Source organism: Heloderma suspectum, chromosome 3 (assembly GCF_057233095.1).
Source record: "Heloderma suspectum isolate Gila_16-S chromosome 3, 16-S_ref, whole genome shotgun sequence".
Lineage (NCBI taxonomy): Eukaryota > Metazoa > Chordata > Lepidosauria > Squamata > Helodermatidae > Heloderma > Heloderma suspectum.
Genome location: NC_139460.1, coordinates 326,860,552 through 326,873,253, shown reverse-complemented (window position 1 = coordinate 326,873,253; position 12,702 = coordinate 326,860,552). Strand labels below are relative to the sequence as shown.

The window sequence follows — 12,702 nt, the reverse complement described above, 5'->3', positions numbered from 1 at the left end:
CTCCTCTGAACCCTCTCCGGCTTGTCTGCATCCTCCTTAAAGTGCAAGTGCAGCCTTCCCCAACCTGTTTGGGAACCCATAGCTGGCTGGGAGTTGTAGTCCAACACATCTGGAGAGCACCAGGCTGAGGGAGGCTGGCCAAGTGCATCAGCTAGAGCAGTTAACATTTTTCCCCCCATGGCACACCACTCACCTGCAGAATTCTCTGCCACCAGAGGCCCCAAAAGAACAAGTAACAACCTGGTACTTACCAAAGTACTCTGCTGATGGGGGGTTTTCCATATCATACAGCATCTTCTTGGTCAAGTGTTCCAGCTCATCCTCTGGTCTGAATAAAGGTGCATTTGAGGCAGGGCTGGGACCAGTGTGTCCACTCTGGAGAAAGATGAAACGGATAACTTGCAAAGTTTCCGATATTAGGACTACAGGCATTCTGTTTAGACCAATTCAAGATCAAAACCGTCTAGTTACTCATAAGTAGATCCATGGTGAAAGGGTCCCCACCCATCCCCAAGCCTGCCACTCTGTTGCAGCCTTTTTTCTGAGTGTGGGTTGGTGCACTTCTTCTGTTGATCTTTGTGAGTGGAAAACTGCACAGGGAGGCATAATTTTTTCCCCTACCAAAACATGATGTCTAGTGCACACATACCCTAAGACGTTCCAGAAGTAGACCAGATCACAGGAAAAACACAAACCTACAGGGGTGCTAGGTTGGGGAAGTATTATATTTGGGGTGCTTCCAGATGGCCGGCACTTAAGTGCTACCAATCAAAGGACATTGTGCGGCTATTCTGTCTTTCCCTCTGTAACTGATTTTCTGCTGTAAGAAAAACGGCAATGGAAAACCACGGAAGGGTTACAAATGGAAAACATCATCATCTGGACCCCCTGTAAAATTCTGTGAACAAGGCAGAGTGATTACACAATAAAAGCTTGCCTGGAAGCATCCTTGGACAGCAAACCACAGCTACTAGGCTTTCCCACATTACCACAAGAGTGGATGGGGAAAAAAGTAGGACAATGACCTTCTTTATACTAAGCCACACCGTGGGCCATCTACCCAAGCAACTGGCTAACCTGAACGAGCACAACTCTCCAAAATCTCAGGCAGCGTCTTTTTCTAGTTCTGCTTACCCTAACAGGGGATGTCGAGAACTGGACTTGTTTTGCCATTCCTGTAAGCTTGTGTTGTTCACCATCCATTGCAAAGGTGTTTACTTTCAGTTCTTTCCAACAGCTGGATCTAGCTTGTCTACAGCTTTGCTTGCATGTGCTGACTCTGAATTACTCCTTGTACAATTAAAAAAAAAAAAATACCATCCCTTGCTGATCCTATTCATTTGGCCATGTACGTGATATCTCTTAAAGTTCAATTTATGGAACCATTTTCTCCAACAGCCCTATTTCTGTAGTTTTCTCAACCACAAGAAACTGTGGATTTGGGTCGTGGTTGTGTGTATGGGTGTGAGATGGGCAAGATCTTTTTGGGCAAGATTTGTCTAATTTCTATATATTTTAACTTCTACATTTTATATTTTAAATGTTATGTGTTATATTATTTTTTTAATTGTGATGCTTCTGACACAAATAAATAAATAGCAGCTATGAAAAGTGACTGTGTGAACTGCTTCTGGTGGCCAGAGGATCATCTTGATATCTTCTGCAAGCTGTGAAAAAGCTGGGTTTTGCCTGCCCTGGCTAAACCAGGTTCTCTGAGCAATGGGCCCAGTTTCTTCAGGATAAAGGGCCAAAGGGACCCAAGTATACAGGCAAGCTTACAATCCAAAGTCTCCTGATTTGAGAAGGCAACTGTTCATGGAAGAGTGATCGTTAGTGCCCATCTTCCAATAACTATTGCTCTTCTTCACATACCACAGAGTTAAACCGTGGAGTGTACAGTGAGGCTGAAGGAAGTGCAGTCCAATTCAATAGTAGGACAGGCTAGGGGGGTCAATAAGAGAAAAAAGACAAGGCAGCGGCATTCTGGAAAGCAGCTATATTTATACGGAGGAGGGCAGCCTTTTATTCCTGCCTAATTCCTGCCTGGTGGTGGTATTATTATTAAGATCATAAGAAGAGCTCTGCTGGATCAGACCAAGAGTCCATCTAGTCCAGCATTCTGTTCACACAGTGGCCAACCAGCTGTTGACCAGGAACCCACCAGCAGGGCATGAGCGCAACAGCACCCACCCACCCATGTTCCCCAGCAACTGGTATACATAGGCTCTCTGCCTCTGGTACTGGAGGGAGCACATAGCCATCAGGACTAGTAGCCATTGATAGCCTCCTCCTCCAGGAATTTGTCCAACCCACTTTAAAAGCCATCCAAATTGGTGGCCATCACTGCATCCTGTGGCAGCAAGTTCCATAGTTTAACTCTGTGGTACGTGAAGAAGTCCTTCCTTTTCTCTGTCCTGAATCTCCCCCCAATCAGCTTCGTGGAATGACCCCACTGGGCTCTAGTATTATGAGAGAGGGAGAAAAATGTCTCCTTATCCACATTCTCCACACCATGCATAATTTTGTACACCTCTGTCCTGTCTCCCCTTACCCTCCTTTTTTCTGAGCTAAACAAGCCCAGCTCTTGTAACCTTCCCTTATAGGGGAGCTGCTCCAGCCCCTTGATCACTGAAGTTGCCCTTTCCTGCACTTTTTCCAGCTCTACAATAACTTTTTTTTAGGTGTGGTGACCAGAACTGTACACGGAGTTCCAAGTGTGATGACACCATAGATTAGTATAGGGGCAGTATGATGTTGGCGGTTTTATTCTCAATTCCTTTTCTAATTATGCCTAACATGGAGTTTGCCTTTTTTACAGCGGCCACGCACTGGGTTGTTGCTATTGTTATTATTATTATAGCACCCTCAGTCTGCACGATGCTTTACAAAGTATAATAGGACAGGTCTGTACCTTAGGAACATACAGTTTTAAAACTGACACATCAAAGGCAACACAGGAAGGGGGAAGAAGGTTCTAACGCCTGCTGTGATGACCTGAATTTTCCAAACTGCATCCTAATAATGAAGGGTTTGCTAGCTACATTAAAAAGAAGTTCTACAAATCATACTGATTTTTTAAAACGCGCGCACACACACACACTTTGATAGGGCACAGTAAATCATTTCTGACAAAATAAGAGAGAAAACTCAAGGCCTTAGGATCCATCTGTGCATCACATCATTGACTACAGTCTGACACGCTTCGTTTTCTCCAATGAGCGGCTAAGGGCATTATTCAGATGTGTAGCTGCTGCTGCTGCTGCTACCGAAACAGGGATCATTTGCAACTGCTAGGAAATGGAGTGAATGATACGTTATCCCTCCATGATGAGCAGAATCTCAAGGGCTTTTAGGAATTCACTGTTGTGCAAGGCTGAATAAAAGGAGCAGGATGAACATTTCATTTGAAAACTGGCCAGGAACTAAGGCTGCCCCAAATGTTCATCCCATTCTGTGTTTTGGAGGTAAAAGTCGAGCTCCTGGGGGGAAAATATGCCCAAATGCCTCCTCTTGTTCACAGGCAGCTGCCTTGTATTGGGTCAGGTTATTTGTCTATCCAGCCCAGTGTCATTTGCTGTGACTGGGAGCAGTTTTCCTGGGTGTCCGACACAGTGAGGTCTTTTCCATAACCTGCTATTGGATCCTTTTAAATGGAGATGTTAGGCACTGAACCGGGGATATTCTGTGGGCAAAGCAGGGATGTATGAGAAATTCGTTTGCGTTTGTTTTTGACCAGGGTTTACCCAGTTCTCGCCTTCCTGGCTGAACACAGACTCAGATACGATCTGCAGCTGAAGTACATTTCCAAGCTTGCAATGTGATTCACAGACACTCCCACTGCCGCCAATGTGCTCAAGAGCATGCATACATTTGAAAAATGCACATGAAAAAATGTGTCCTTTGAAAAACATGCGCAAACACACTTAAATCAATGGAAGAAGGATGTGTACATTTCAAACATGTGCATGACTGATGCGTACATTTGGAAAAATACCCATAAAAATATGCATGGATTTTCATGCAAACAGAAAAAAAACAACGCTCGCAAACTGTTACAAACTCAAAATTGACTGCTCGCAAAGCTCGCAAGCTGTTACTGCAGGCTTCAACCACAGGGACACATTTACATTCACTGAGATTAATTAATGTGTTTTAAAAATTAAATAACCCTGAAAAACACACCCCTAGGGGCCCCTTAGCAGGCATGCCAAGTTTCAGGTGTCTAGGTTTCACAGTCTTGGTGCTATGGAGCTGACAGATGGATACTCATCCCCTTTTATATAGATTATGCAATGTGAGCTTTTGGAACGTAGCATTTGGCCTTCTTCGTCCAATAATCTTCTCTACTCAGAAGCAAAAATGATAGGATGTTCCTACACCGTGGCTCCTCTTCTCAGACCCCGACCTTTTCTCATTGTTAATGGACTCCATATCTGAAACCTCCCTGCCCCGGCCCCAAGAGGTTGTTGTTGTTGTTGTTATTATTATTATCCTCACCTTTCCCCCAATACTGGGACTCAAGGTGGCTTTGCAACATTAAAAACTTGTACAGTTATAAATAGAAATATACAAAAGTTAAAAATTTAATTAAATCATCAATATTAAAATTCTATAAAACATCAAAATTTAAAAAGACAACAAACAATATAAACCACGGTATCAATCCATCATATTCTCACAGGTCCAGACTAGCTACCCCCAAAGGCCTGCCGGAACAACAAAGTTTTCACCTGCCTGCCAAAACATACTGAGGAGGGTGCCGCTCTCGCCTCCCTGGGAAGGGAGCTCCAGAGCCTTGGGGCGGCCACCAGCAGTGTTCAAGATGTGCACAGTTGGAAGCATAGCTGCATGAATCTAGTCTTAATTTGCATAATATGACTTCTTAGCATGATTTGGTTCAAAATTGGATGAGGGAACTGAAAGCAGTTTTTGTTGAGGTTTCGCTGCATCTGGACAATATTTTGGGAAATCTCTCTTTCAGCATTGTTCCTAAATTTCATCATGGTTTAACCATTACAAAAATCATCTTTTGTGCTCAAACCAACCTATTATTTCCCCCATGTGGCAGCTTGACGGCATGCTTCCCACGTAGATGCCGAAAGCTTTTGCAAATTGGTTTCTTCTAAGTACCACTCTCCTCACCCAATGCACGCAGTCCTTTCTCTTCCTAGGCAGTGTGTGAGGTTTTCCATTAAGAACACTCTGTGGCAGCATAGCATCATGTCCGCTTCCCTCCATTTATCTTTCTCCTGGCCTCCTGCATCCGCCACCCCTTCTTTCCTAGATCCCTTGCTTCTGTCTACCTGCTGCTCCCCACAGGCCCTCTTCCCCCACCCCTCCTGTTCAAGGCCACAGCCTGCCTCCTTTCAGCCTCTTTCTGTCCATCATCACCTCCTTCTACTTCCCTATCCCTCTCACCAGGTATTTGTCACATCACGTCCTGTGACTTCTTGGGCAAATGCAAAGTCACTAGCAAAATGGTGTTCTGATTTAACACTTTATTTACAGCTCTGCAACCACTATAAGGGAGTAATCCTATGACTGCTAGTCAGCGGCTAGATGGCCATAGGATATGTGGTTTTCCAAGAACCGACCTCGGAGCCCGTGCTCTGAGGTCAGTTCCCGGAGAACCGACCTTCCCCCCCCCTTCCACGCTGCAGGCAGCGTGGAACGACCCCGGGCTCCGTGCTTGGAAGAGGAGCATGGAGTGGCCAAAATGTGGCATTCTGGGGGGCGTTCCGGGGTGAGGAAGGCAGAAATGCCAGTATGACACATCCTATGCGTCGTCCGGCAGCCTCCTCCCCCACTCTACCTTCCCATGGCTAGACAGCCGAAATTGGCTGTCTAGCCACAAATGCAGGGCAGGAGAAGCACGGAGGGAATGATCCCCTCCGTGCTTCTCCTGCCCTGCACTGGATAGGCAGTCGCTTCTGAGTTCGGGGGCGGCTGCCTATCCCCATAGGATTGAGCCCTAAATGGCTCAAAATGGCTTCCTGAAAAACTCATCCGTTTTGGTATTTGTCATGTAGAGTTGGGGAAGGCCCATAGCTCAGTGGCAGAGCACCTGCTTTGCATGGATAAGGCTGCAGGTTTAATACACCACATCACTAGTTAAAACTGAGCCAAGAAAAACCTCCACTAGACACCTTTGAGGGGTGCTACCACTTAAGAGACAGTTGACAGCCCTGGATTACATCAACCGATGCCCTGGCTCAGTCTAAAGCAGTCTCATCTGTTCATATTTGTTTCCTTACCTCAATTTCTATCTTGCTCATTTTTAATCACTAAGATGAGACAAGAACAGGTAACAAAATATCGAGCTAGAATTAATTAAGGATAAAAGCAAACAGGCATTGGTTTAAGTTAAATATTAAAGCTTTTGCAAATTTGTTCATGCACCAAAAAGCATGGCAATGGGTGCATGAACGAATGTGGAATCCTATGGCTGCTGGGCAGCATCTAGACAGCCATAGGATTTTTCAGATTCTGGAAGTGAGCTCAGAGCCAGTGTTCCAAGCTCAGTTCCCAGAAATCCGACTCCCCGCTCCCTCCCCCACCACCCCAGAGGAGTCATGGGTCGTCCCCAGCTTCGCGTTCAGAAGAACAGTGCGGAGCAGTCGAAAAGAGGACGTTCCTGGGGGCGGGGGGGGGGGAGAGGACTGCGGAAGCACCATTATGACACTTCCTATGCACCCTCTGGTCTCCCCCCTCCCACTCCAAGGCTCCTTGGTTAGACAGCCAAAATTGGATGTCTAGCCACAAATGCAGGGCACAGACGAGAAGATCCCTTCTGCCCTCCACCTGCCTTGCATTGGATAGTCTATCCCCATAGGGTTGCGCCCTGAGGCTCCTGCCTTAACTTCCACAAAACTGAAAGAGCTCAAAATGTTCCGAGGCAGCTTTCCCCGACCTGGGGTGACAGAAGTTCTAGTCCAACACATCTGGAGAGCACCCGACTGGGGAACACTGTTCTACAGTCTCACATATTGTGCTGAGTTGCATCACAGGCTTCATACTCCTACACTTTCCTTCGGTCGTTCAGCCCCGTACTGTCCAGCTGCACAGTTTCCCTTGGTTTTTAGAGGCATAACTTGTTCCAATGAGCAAAGTGAGAAATTTCAAACACCCCAGCTTTAAAACTACAGGAAAAACAATAACATGCCAATACAGTTGAAGGCAGACCCAAGTGGAATTCCTGCATTTCTGGAATAGTTTCATTTCTGAAATAGTTTAATCTATTTCATCTAGACCCATTTCAGTCAGGCTTCAGGCTTGGGCATGGGACAGAAATGGCCTTGGTCGCCTTGGTGGATGATATGAGGAGGGCTCTGGATAGGGGTGAATGCTCCTTCCTTGTTCTCCTCGACCTCTCAGCGGCTTTTGATACCGTTGACCACGGTATCCTCCTGGACCACCTGGAGGGGTTGGGCATTGGAGACACCGTATTGCGGTGGTTCCGGTCCTTCCTCTCCGGCAGGTACCAGAGGGTAGCACTGGGAGAGGAGGTTTCGGACCCGTGGCCACTCACTTGTGGGGTGCCACAGGGTTCCATCCTCTCCTCGATGCCATTTAACATCTATGTGAAGCTTCTGGGGGCTATCATCAGGAGGTTTGGGGTGCGGTGTCATCAATATGCGGATGACACGCAGCTCTACCTCTTGTTCAAATCTTCACCAAGGTTGGCCGTAGAATCCCTGTCCAAATGTCTGGAGACGGTGAGTGGCTGGATGGGGAGGAATAGGCTGAAGCTGAACCCTGACAAGACTGAGGTACTTTTGGTGGGAGACAAGAGGAGGCTGGGGGATGTTGCCCTGGTGTTGAATGGGGTACGGCTACCCTTGAAAGCCCGGGTCCGCAGCCTGGGGGTCATTTTGGACTCCCAGCTGTCCATGGAGGCTCAGGTGTCAGCTGTGAGCCAGACAGCGCTGTATCAACTCCATCTGATACGGCGGCTGTGCCCCTTCCTTCCCGACCATCTGCTCCCATCGGTAGTACATGCCCTGGTCTCCTCTCGTTTAGACTACTGTAATGCGCTCTACGTGGGGTTACCCTTGAAGACGATTCAGAAGCTGCAGCTGGTACAGAACGTGGCGGCTCGCCTGATTAAAGGCAGCCGCCGGCGAGATCACATCACTCCAGTGCTGAATGAGTTAAACTGGTTACCAGTTGTTTTCCGGGCCAAATTCAAGGTGTTGGTTTTGACCTTTAAAACCCTATATGGTTCCGGCCCAGCTTATCTTAAGGCCCAGCAACACCAGACAGGCCGCTTAACAAGATCAGCCTCGGATGGCCTTCTCTCTGTCCCATCAGCCAGGACAGCTAGACTGGTGGGGACGAGGGAGAGGGCCTTTTCTGTGGTGGCCCCCACTCTGTGGAACTCCCTCCCTAGGGAACTCTGCCATGCCCCCTCTTTAATGAGCTTCCACTGTGCATTAAAAACGTGGTTGTTCAGGGAGGCATTTGGGGTGGGTTAGGTATTTTATTTTAGAAAACGTTTTTATTGCAGAATTTTATTGTTTTAAACTGTTTTATTATATGCTGTACATTGCCCAGAGTGGCTGGGTGACCAGCCAGATGGTCGATTAATAAATTTAATAATAAATAAATAAATAAATAAATAAACCAACCTACAAATTTACTAAGACAAAATGACCAGTAAATAAATGGCTGGAAGCAAAGGCCCTCTTCTCCTCCAGCCAGAATTTTAAACTCCTGTTAACTTAGTCACATGTTTCATCTAATTTCTCCCAAATGTTGATGTCTTATATATTCCACGAAAGGGATTCCTTCCACATGTAAAATGTCATATATAAAAGGACAAATCTTATCTATTTCAGAAGGAATCAACATTTCAGATTTATACTGACAGAATGCTGGAAGCTCCCTCCACCTTACCTAGTTTGCTGCTCCCATGGCTCTTAATTACCCCGTGCCTGCCTAAACCCCGTCTACTAACTGCCGGCCCCAAACGAGAAGTTGTACAGCTGTTCCGGGGAGTATTCAGACTTGAGCTTTGACAGAACCCGAAGGAATGTCTGTAACTGTCACCGAGAACCCCTCTCTAGGTGTTGTAATTGTTCTATCTTGACACACGGATGGTACTAAAATTAAGAAGCCACTCCCATCCGATGGTTAATCGTCATGATGGTACAAAGCAGACAAGGGGGGTTAGGTATGGGCGAATGAGCAGTGCTCAGAGCACCAGGATTCTCCAAACCTCACCTCACCACTTGTCTCATGTACGATTCACAATCGTGATGAGCACTTGCTCTGCGTGCAAAGGAAATGTGCGCAAATTGAGCTGCAATTGAATTGGAGATATGCACAAATTTCCCCACATTTGTGTATGTTTCCTATTTTGTGCAGCCTTCCCCTGAAGACTAAAGCAGGGCTGATTCAGTATATGGAGGAAAGTTGCTCAAATCAGGAAAGTTGCTCAAATCGAACAGGGAATCGGAATGAGATGAACACGAGCATGCGCTTGACAATTTATGAATATTTTCAGTGGACACATGCTTGCACTCATGACTGAGAGCTTCCAACAGCGCACGCTTACATGTTTTCTGAGCAAAAACGAAATTGGAGAATAGACCTCCTGAGGGACCAAGTGAGGGGATGGGGGAAGGGTGTTTTTGTGTGTGTGTGTGTGTAGTCTGTGGCAGAGGATCCAGTGCTTCCTAAGCCCTGCCAGGCTCACGCCAGTTGGGGACACAAGAGTGACCCCCTCGCTTTTTTCCACTCACTGGTTCTGGAGGCATGTTTGGATTGGCTTCTGCTGATCCACCCCTGATTGGGAATGGCAGCCTTGGTGGCAGAAAGCTCCACTACATCCCTGAACAGCTTCAGTATACTTGAGGGCACACCTTCTCCCTTAGCATCCTGCCGATCTCTAAAGTCTTCTGAAGAGGCACTCCTGGTGGTTCCACTTGGGCCAGAGATCTGCTTGAAAATCAAAAGGCATAGGGCCTTTTGTGTGTAGGCTCCCACCTTCCCCACAGAGATCAGGCACGTGCCCACGTTACTTTGTTTTTTGGTGTTTGCTGGAAACGTTCCTTTTCAGGAAAGCATTTTCTGTCTAGACTAAATCCCAGCCACTGTTTTACTGACATTCTTTCTTTTTACTGACAATCTTTTTTAGTTTGCATTTTAATTTGTTGTGTGTGGAGCACTTTATGCATTTTATAAATGAAAAATAAATAAAACACAATCCAGGGAGAGCTTCCACTGGCTGACCTCTCCTTCTGAGGTGTGCAGTATCCTATAGTGCCTGTGACTCCCTTCCAGAGACCATAGGATTGCTCCATTAGAGTTTTAAACATCAAAACCATCATCTTGGAACGTGGCCAGAGAATAGCTAGCCAGTACTTACATTCAGCTTATACTTGCAACAACCCAACCACATTGTTAATTTAGAAACTGTAAACAACAGCTCCCAACTCTGTCAATGACCTTCGCCTTCTAAAGAACTTGGTCGAGAAGCACGGTTGTGCAGAATCCATGGGCCAAGAAGCCAATGACTCCTCTCCCTTGTTAATGTCAGAAATTCTTTGGTTTTCTTTTTCTTTTCACTCCAAACCTTGCTGAAACGATCAGCCTTTCGCTGGAGGAGACATTAGATCTAATGTCATTCATTTTTGCCGCCTCCCCCCCCCGCAAAAAAAAAAAAAAGGGAAATGGAAAAAAGCCGCCTGAACAAGTGATAAACACCTTGCAGAAGTGGCAGAGACATTCAAAAACTGTGCAGTAATGAATGCACCACCGCTCAGGAGGCACGATATACGTTCATTTTCCCTGTCCATTTGCAAACGATGTACCAGAGGTTCCTTTCTTGGAAGGAAAATAACTTCAATTATGTGTTCTCAACCAAAGAAACATGGAAATTATCTTCCTTTCAGAAGGTAGAATTAGCCCAATTTAGAACTGAAAAGCTGCCAAAAAAACCATCCCTTGCTGATATTTACTTCTTTTCCCCCTTCATTTCCCCCCTCTTGCTTGTTCAGATACGCATCACATTTGCAGGAGTATTTTTGAGGATCATAACTCTGGACATTACTGTGCCTCTGATGGGGGTCCAAAATTGCGGTCCCCCTCTCCCCACAATACACCCGTCTCTGCAAACTACCTCATACATTTGGGCTGCCTGAGATACAACTTCTTTGCAGCTCCTACTATGGGACTCCATCCAAGGCTCTGCTTAGCCCTTTTGCTTGCTGGGAGGCGATTTGCAAGGATTCAGCTCTCAGGGTTTCTGGGACTTGAAAAAGGAACAACATGGCTTAAGGCTGCAACTTAGCCCAGGGAGCTCCATAGGATGATGTAGCCAGGCCTCCAAGCCCTCTTCAGCAACAGAAGGAGCAGGCAATATCAGCCCGTGATTGGGAGGCAGCATGAAGCCTCTGGATTGGCTGGGTCACGGAGTCTGGTCTTCTGCCCTTGGCCTGGTCAACAGCGCAGGACTCCTGCCTGCTATGCTTCTGCCCCGCTATCAAGTAACTGACTTTAGGGACCTTGAGGTGGAAGTGTGTACCTCAAGCTTGGATTCAGCCTGGCCCTGACACAATAACTTGCTTTTGTTGCCCTTGTTTTGGTAGCTTGGGCTCCCTCTCACTAGCCTGGTATTCTTCCATGGAGCCCATCTGGATATTTTGGACAGGATTGGCAAGGCTCTCGATCATGTGAAGGAGCCCTAGATGTGTAGGTCCTCTCATACACCAATGCCCAAATTGTGGCTGCCTGAGGGGATGGCTAGTAGGTCTGATTCTGTTCCTCCTTCGTGTGTCCAGTGAATCCATGGTGGTGGGGCTCAAAAGGGCTTCAGTGAGTCTGGCATGTGGCTTAATCCTGAAGCTGAATCCACAGGCAGCTCTCCTTGGTCCTGATCATCTGCACCTTGCCACACTTGTCCAGAATAACCCCACAGGCTCCACAGGAGGGTACTGCGCCAGTGTGAAATAGAATAAGTGACCAAGAGAAGTGCAACGGAAACACACCGCTAGATCACGGCCAGGCCGAATCCAGACCTGGAATCTGCACCTCCAGCTCAAGGTCCCTAAAGTCAGTGGTTTGAGTTGGAGGTTGGGCCAGAAACATAGCAGGCTGGAAGAACAGGCAAAGCAGAAGGCCAGGCTTCCTAGACCTGGCCAATCCAGTGGTTTAATACTGCCAGCCAATCTGAGGGACCAGTGGTATACATCCCTATTCCCTTCCATGCCTGAAAAGTGCTCTGAAGTTTAAGAAACAACAGTCTGCAGTAAATCACCAGGCCTAGCTTCAGCCTTCAGACACAAGATTCCTGGTTCATGCTGCGGAATACCTAATGCGCTACTACTGGGGGATTGGCTGAGCCTTTTTATTTGGCACTAGAGCTTAAGCTTCCTTAAGCTAGTGGGAGCAGCCAAAGCTCCAAGGTAGAGCCCCTGCTTTGCATGCAAAAGGGCCCAGGTTTGATCCCAGGATCTCCAGGCAGGGTAGGGAAAACTCCTGCCTGAAACCCTGGAGAGCCACTGCTAGTCAGTGTTGACAATACTGGGCTAGATGGACACATGGTCTGACTTGATATAAGGCAGCTTCCAAAATTCCTGCGCTATGATGCATGTAGCTTCATTTGCCCTTCAGTATTCCTGAACTGCAGGACAATATGTTGGAAAGGGAAGAAGCCACCTTTATGAGAGGAAGGATTGAGGGTGGGTGAGAAAAATATCC

At 46.9% G+C, this 12,702-nt stretch overlaps 1 protein-coding gene across 1 annotated transcript in view; it reads right to left on the bottom strand.

The window, feature by feature from the left end:
- LPP (LIM domain containing preferred translocation partner in lipoma) overlaps positions 1-12,702 on the bottom strand; it is a 382,758-nt gene that overhangs the window by 65,972 nt on the left and 304,084 nt on the right. Inside the window, exon 10 of the mRNA XM_084847796.1 lies at positions 252-375. Coding sequence (XP_084703922.1) covers positions 252-375 — 124 coding nt within the window. The remainder of the gene's footprint in view (positions 1-251; positions 376-12,702) is intronic.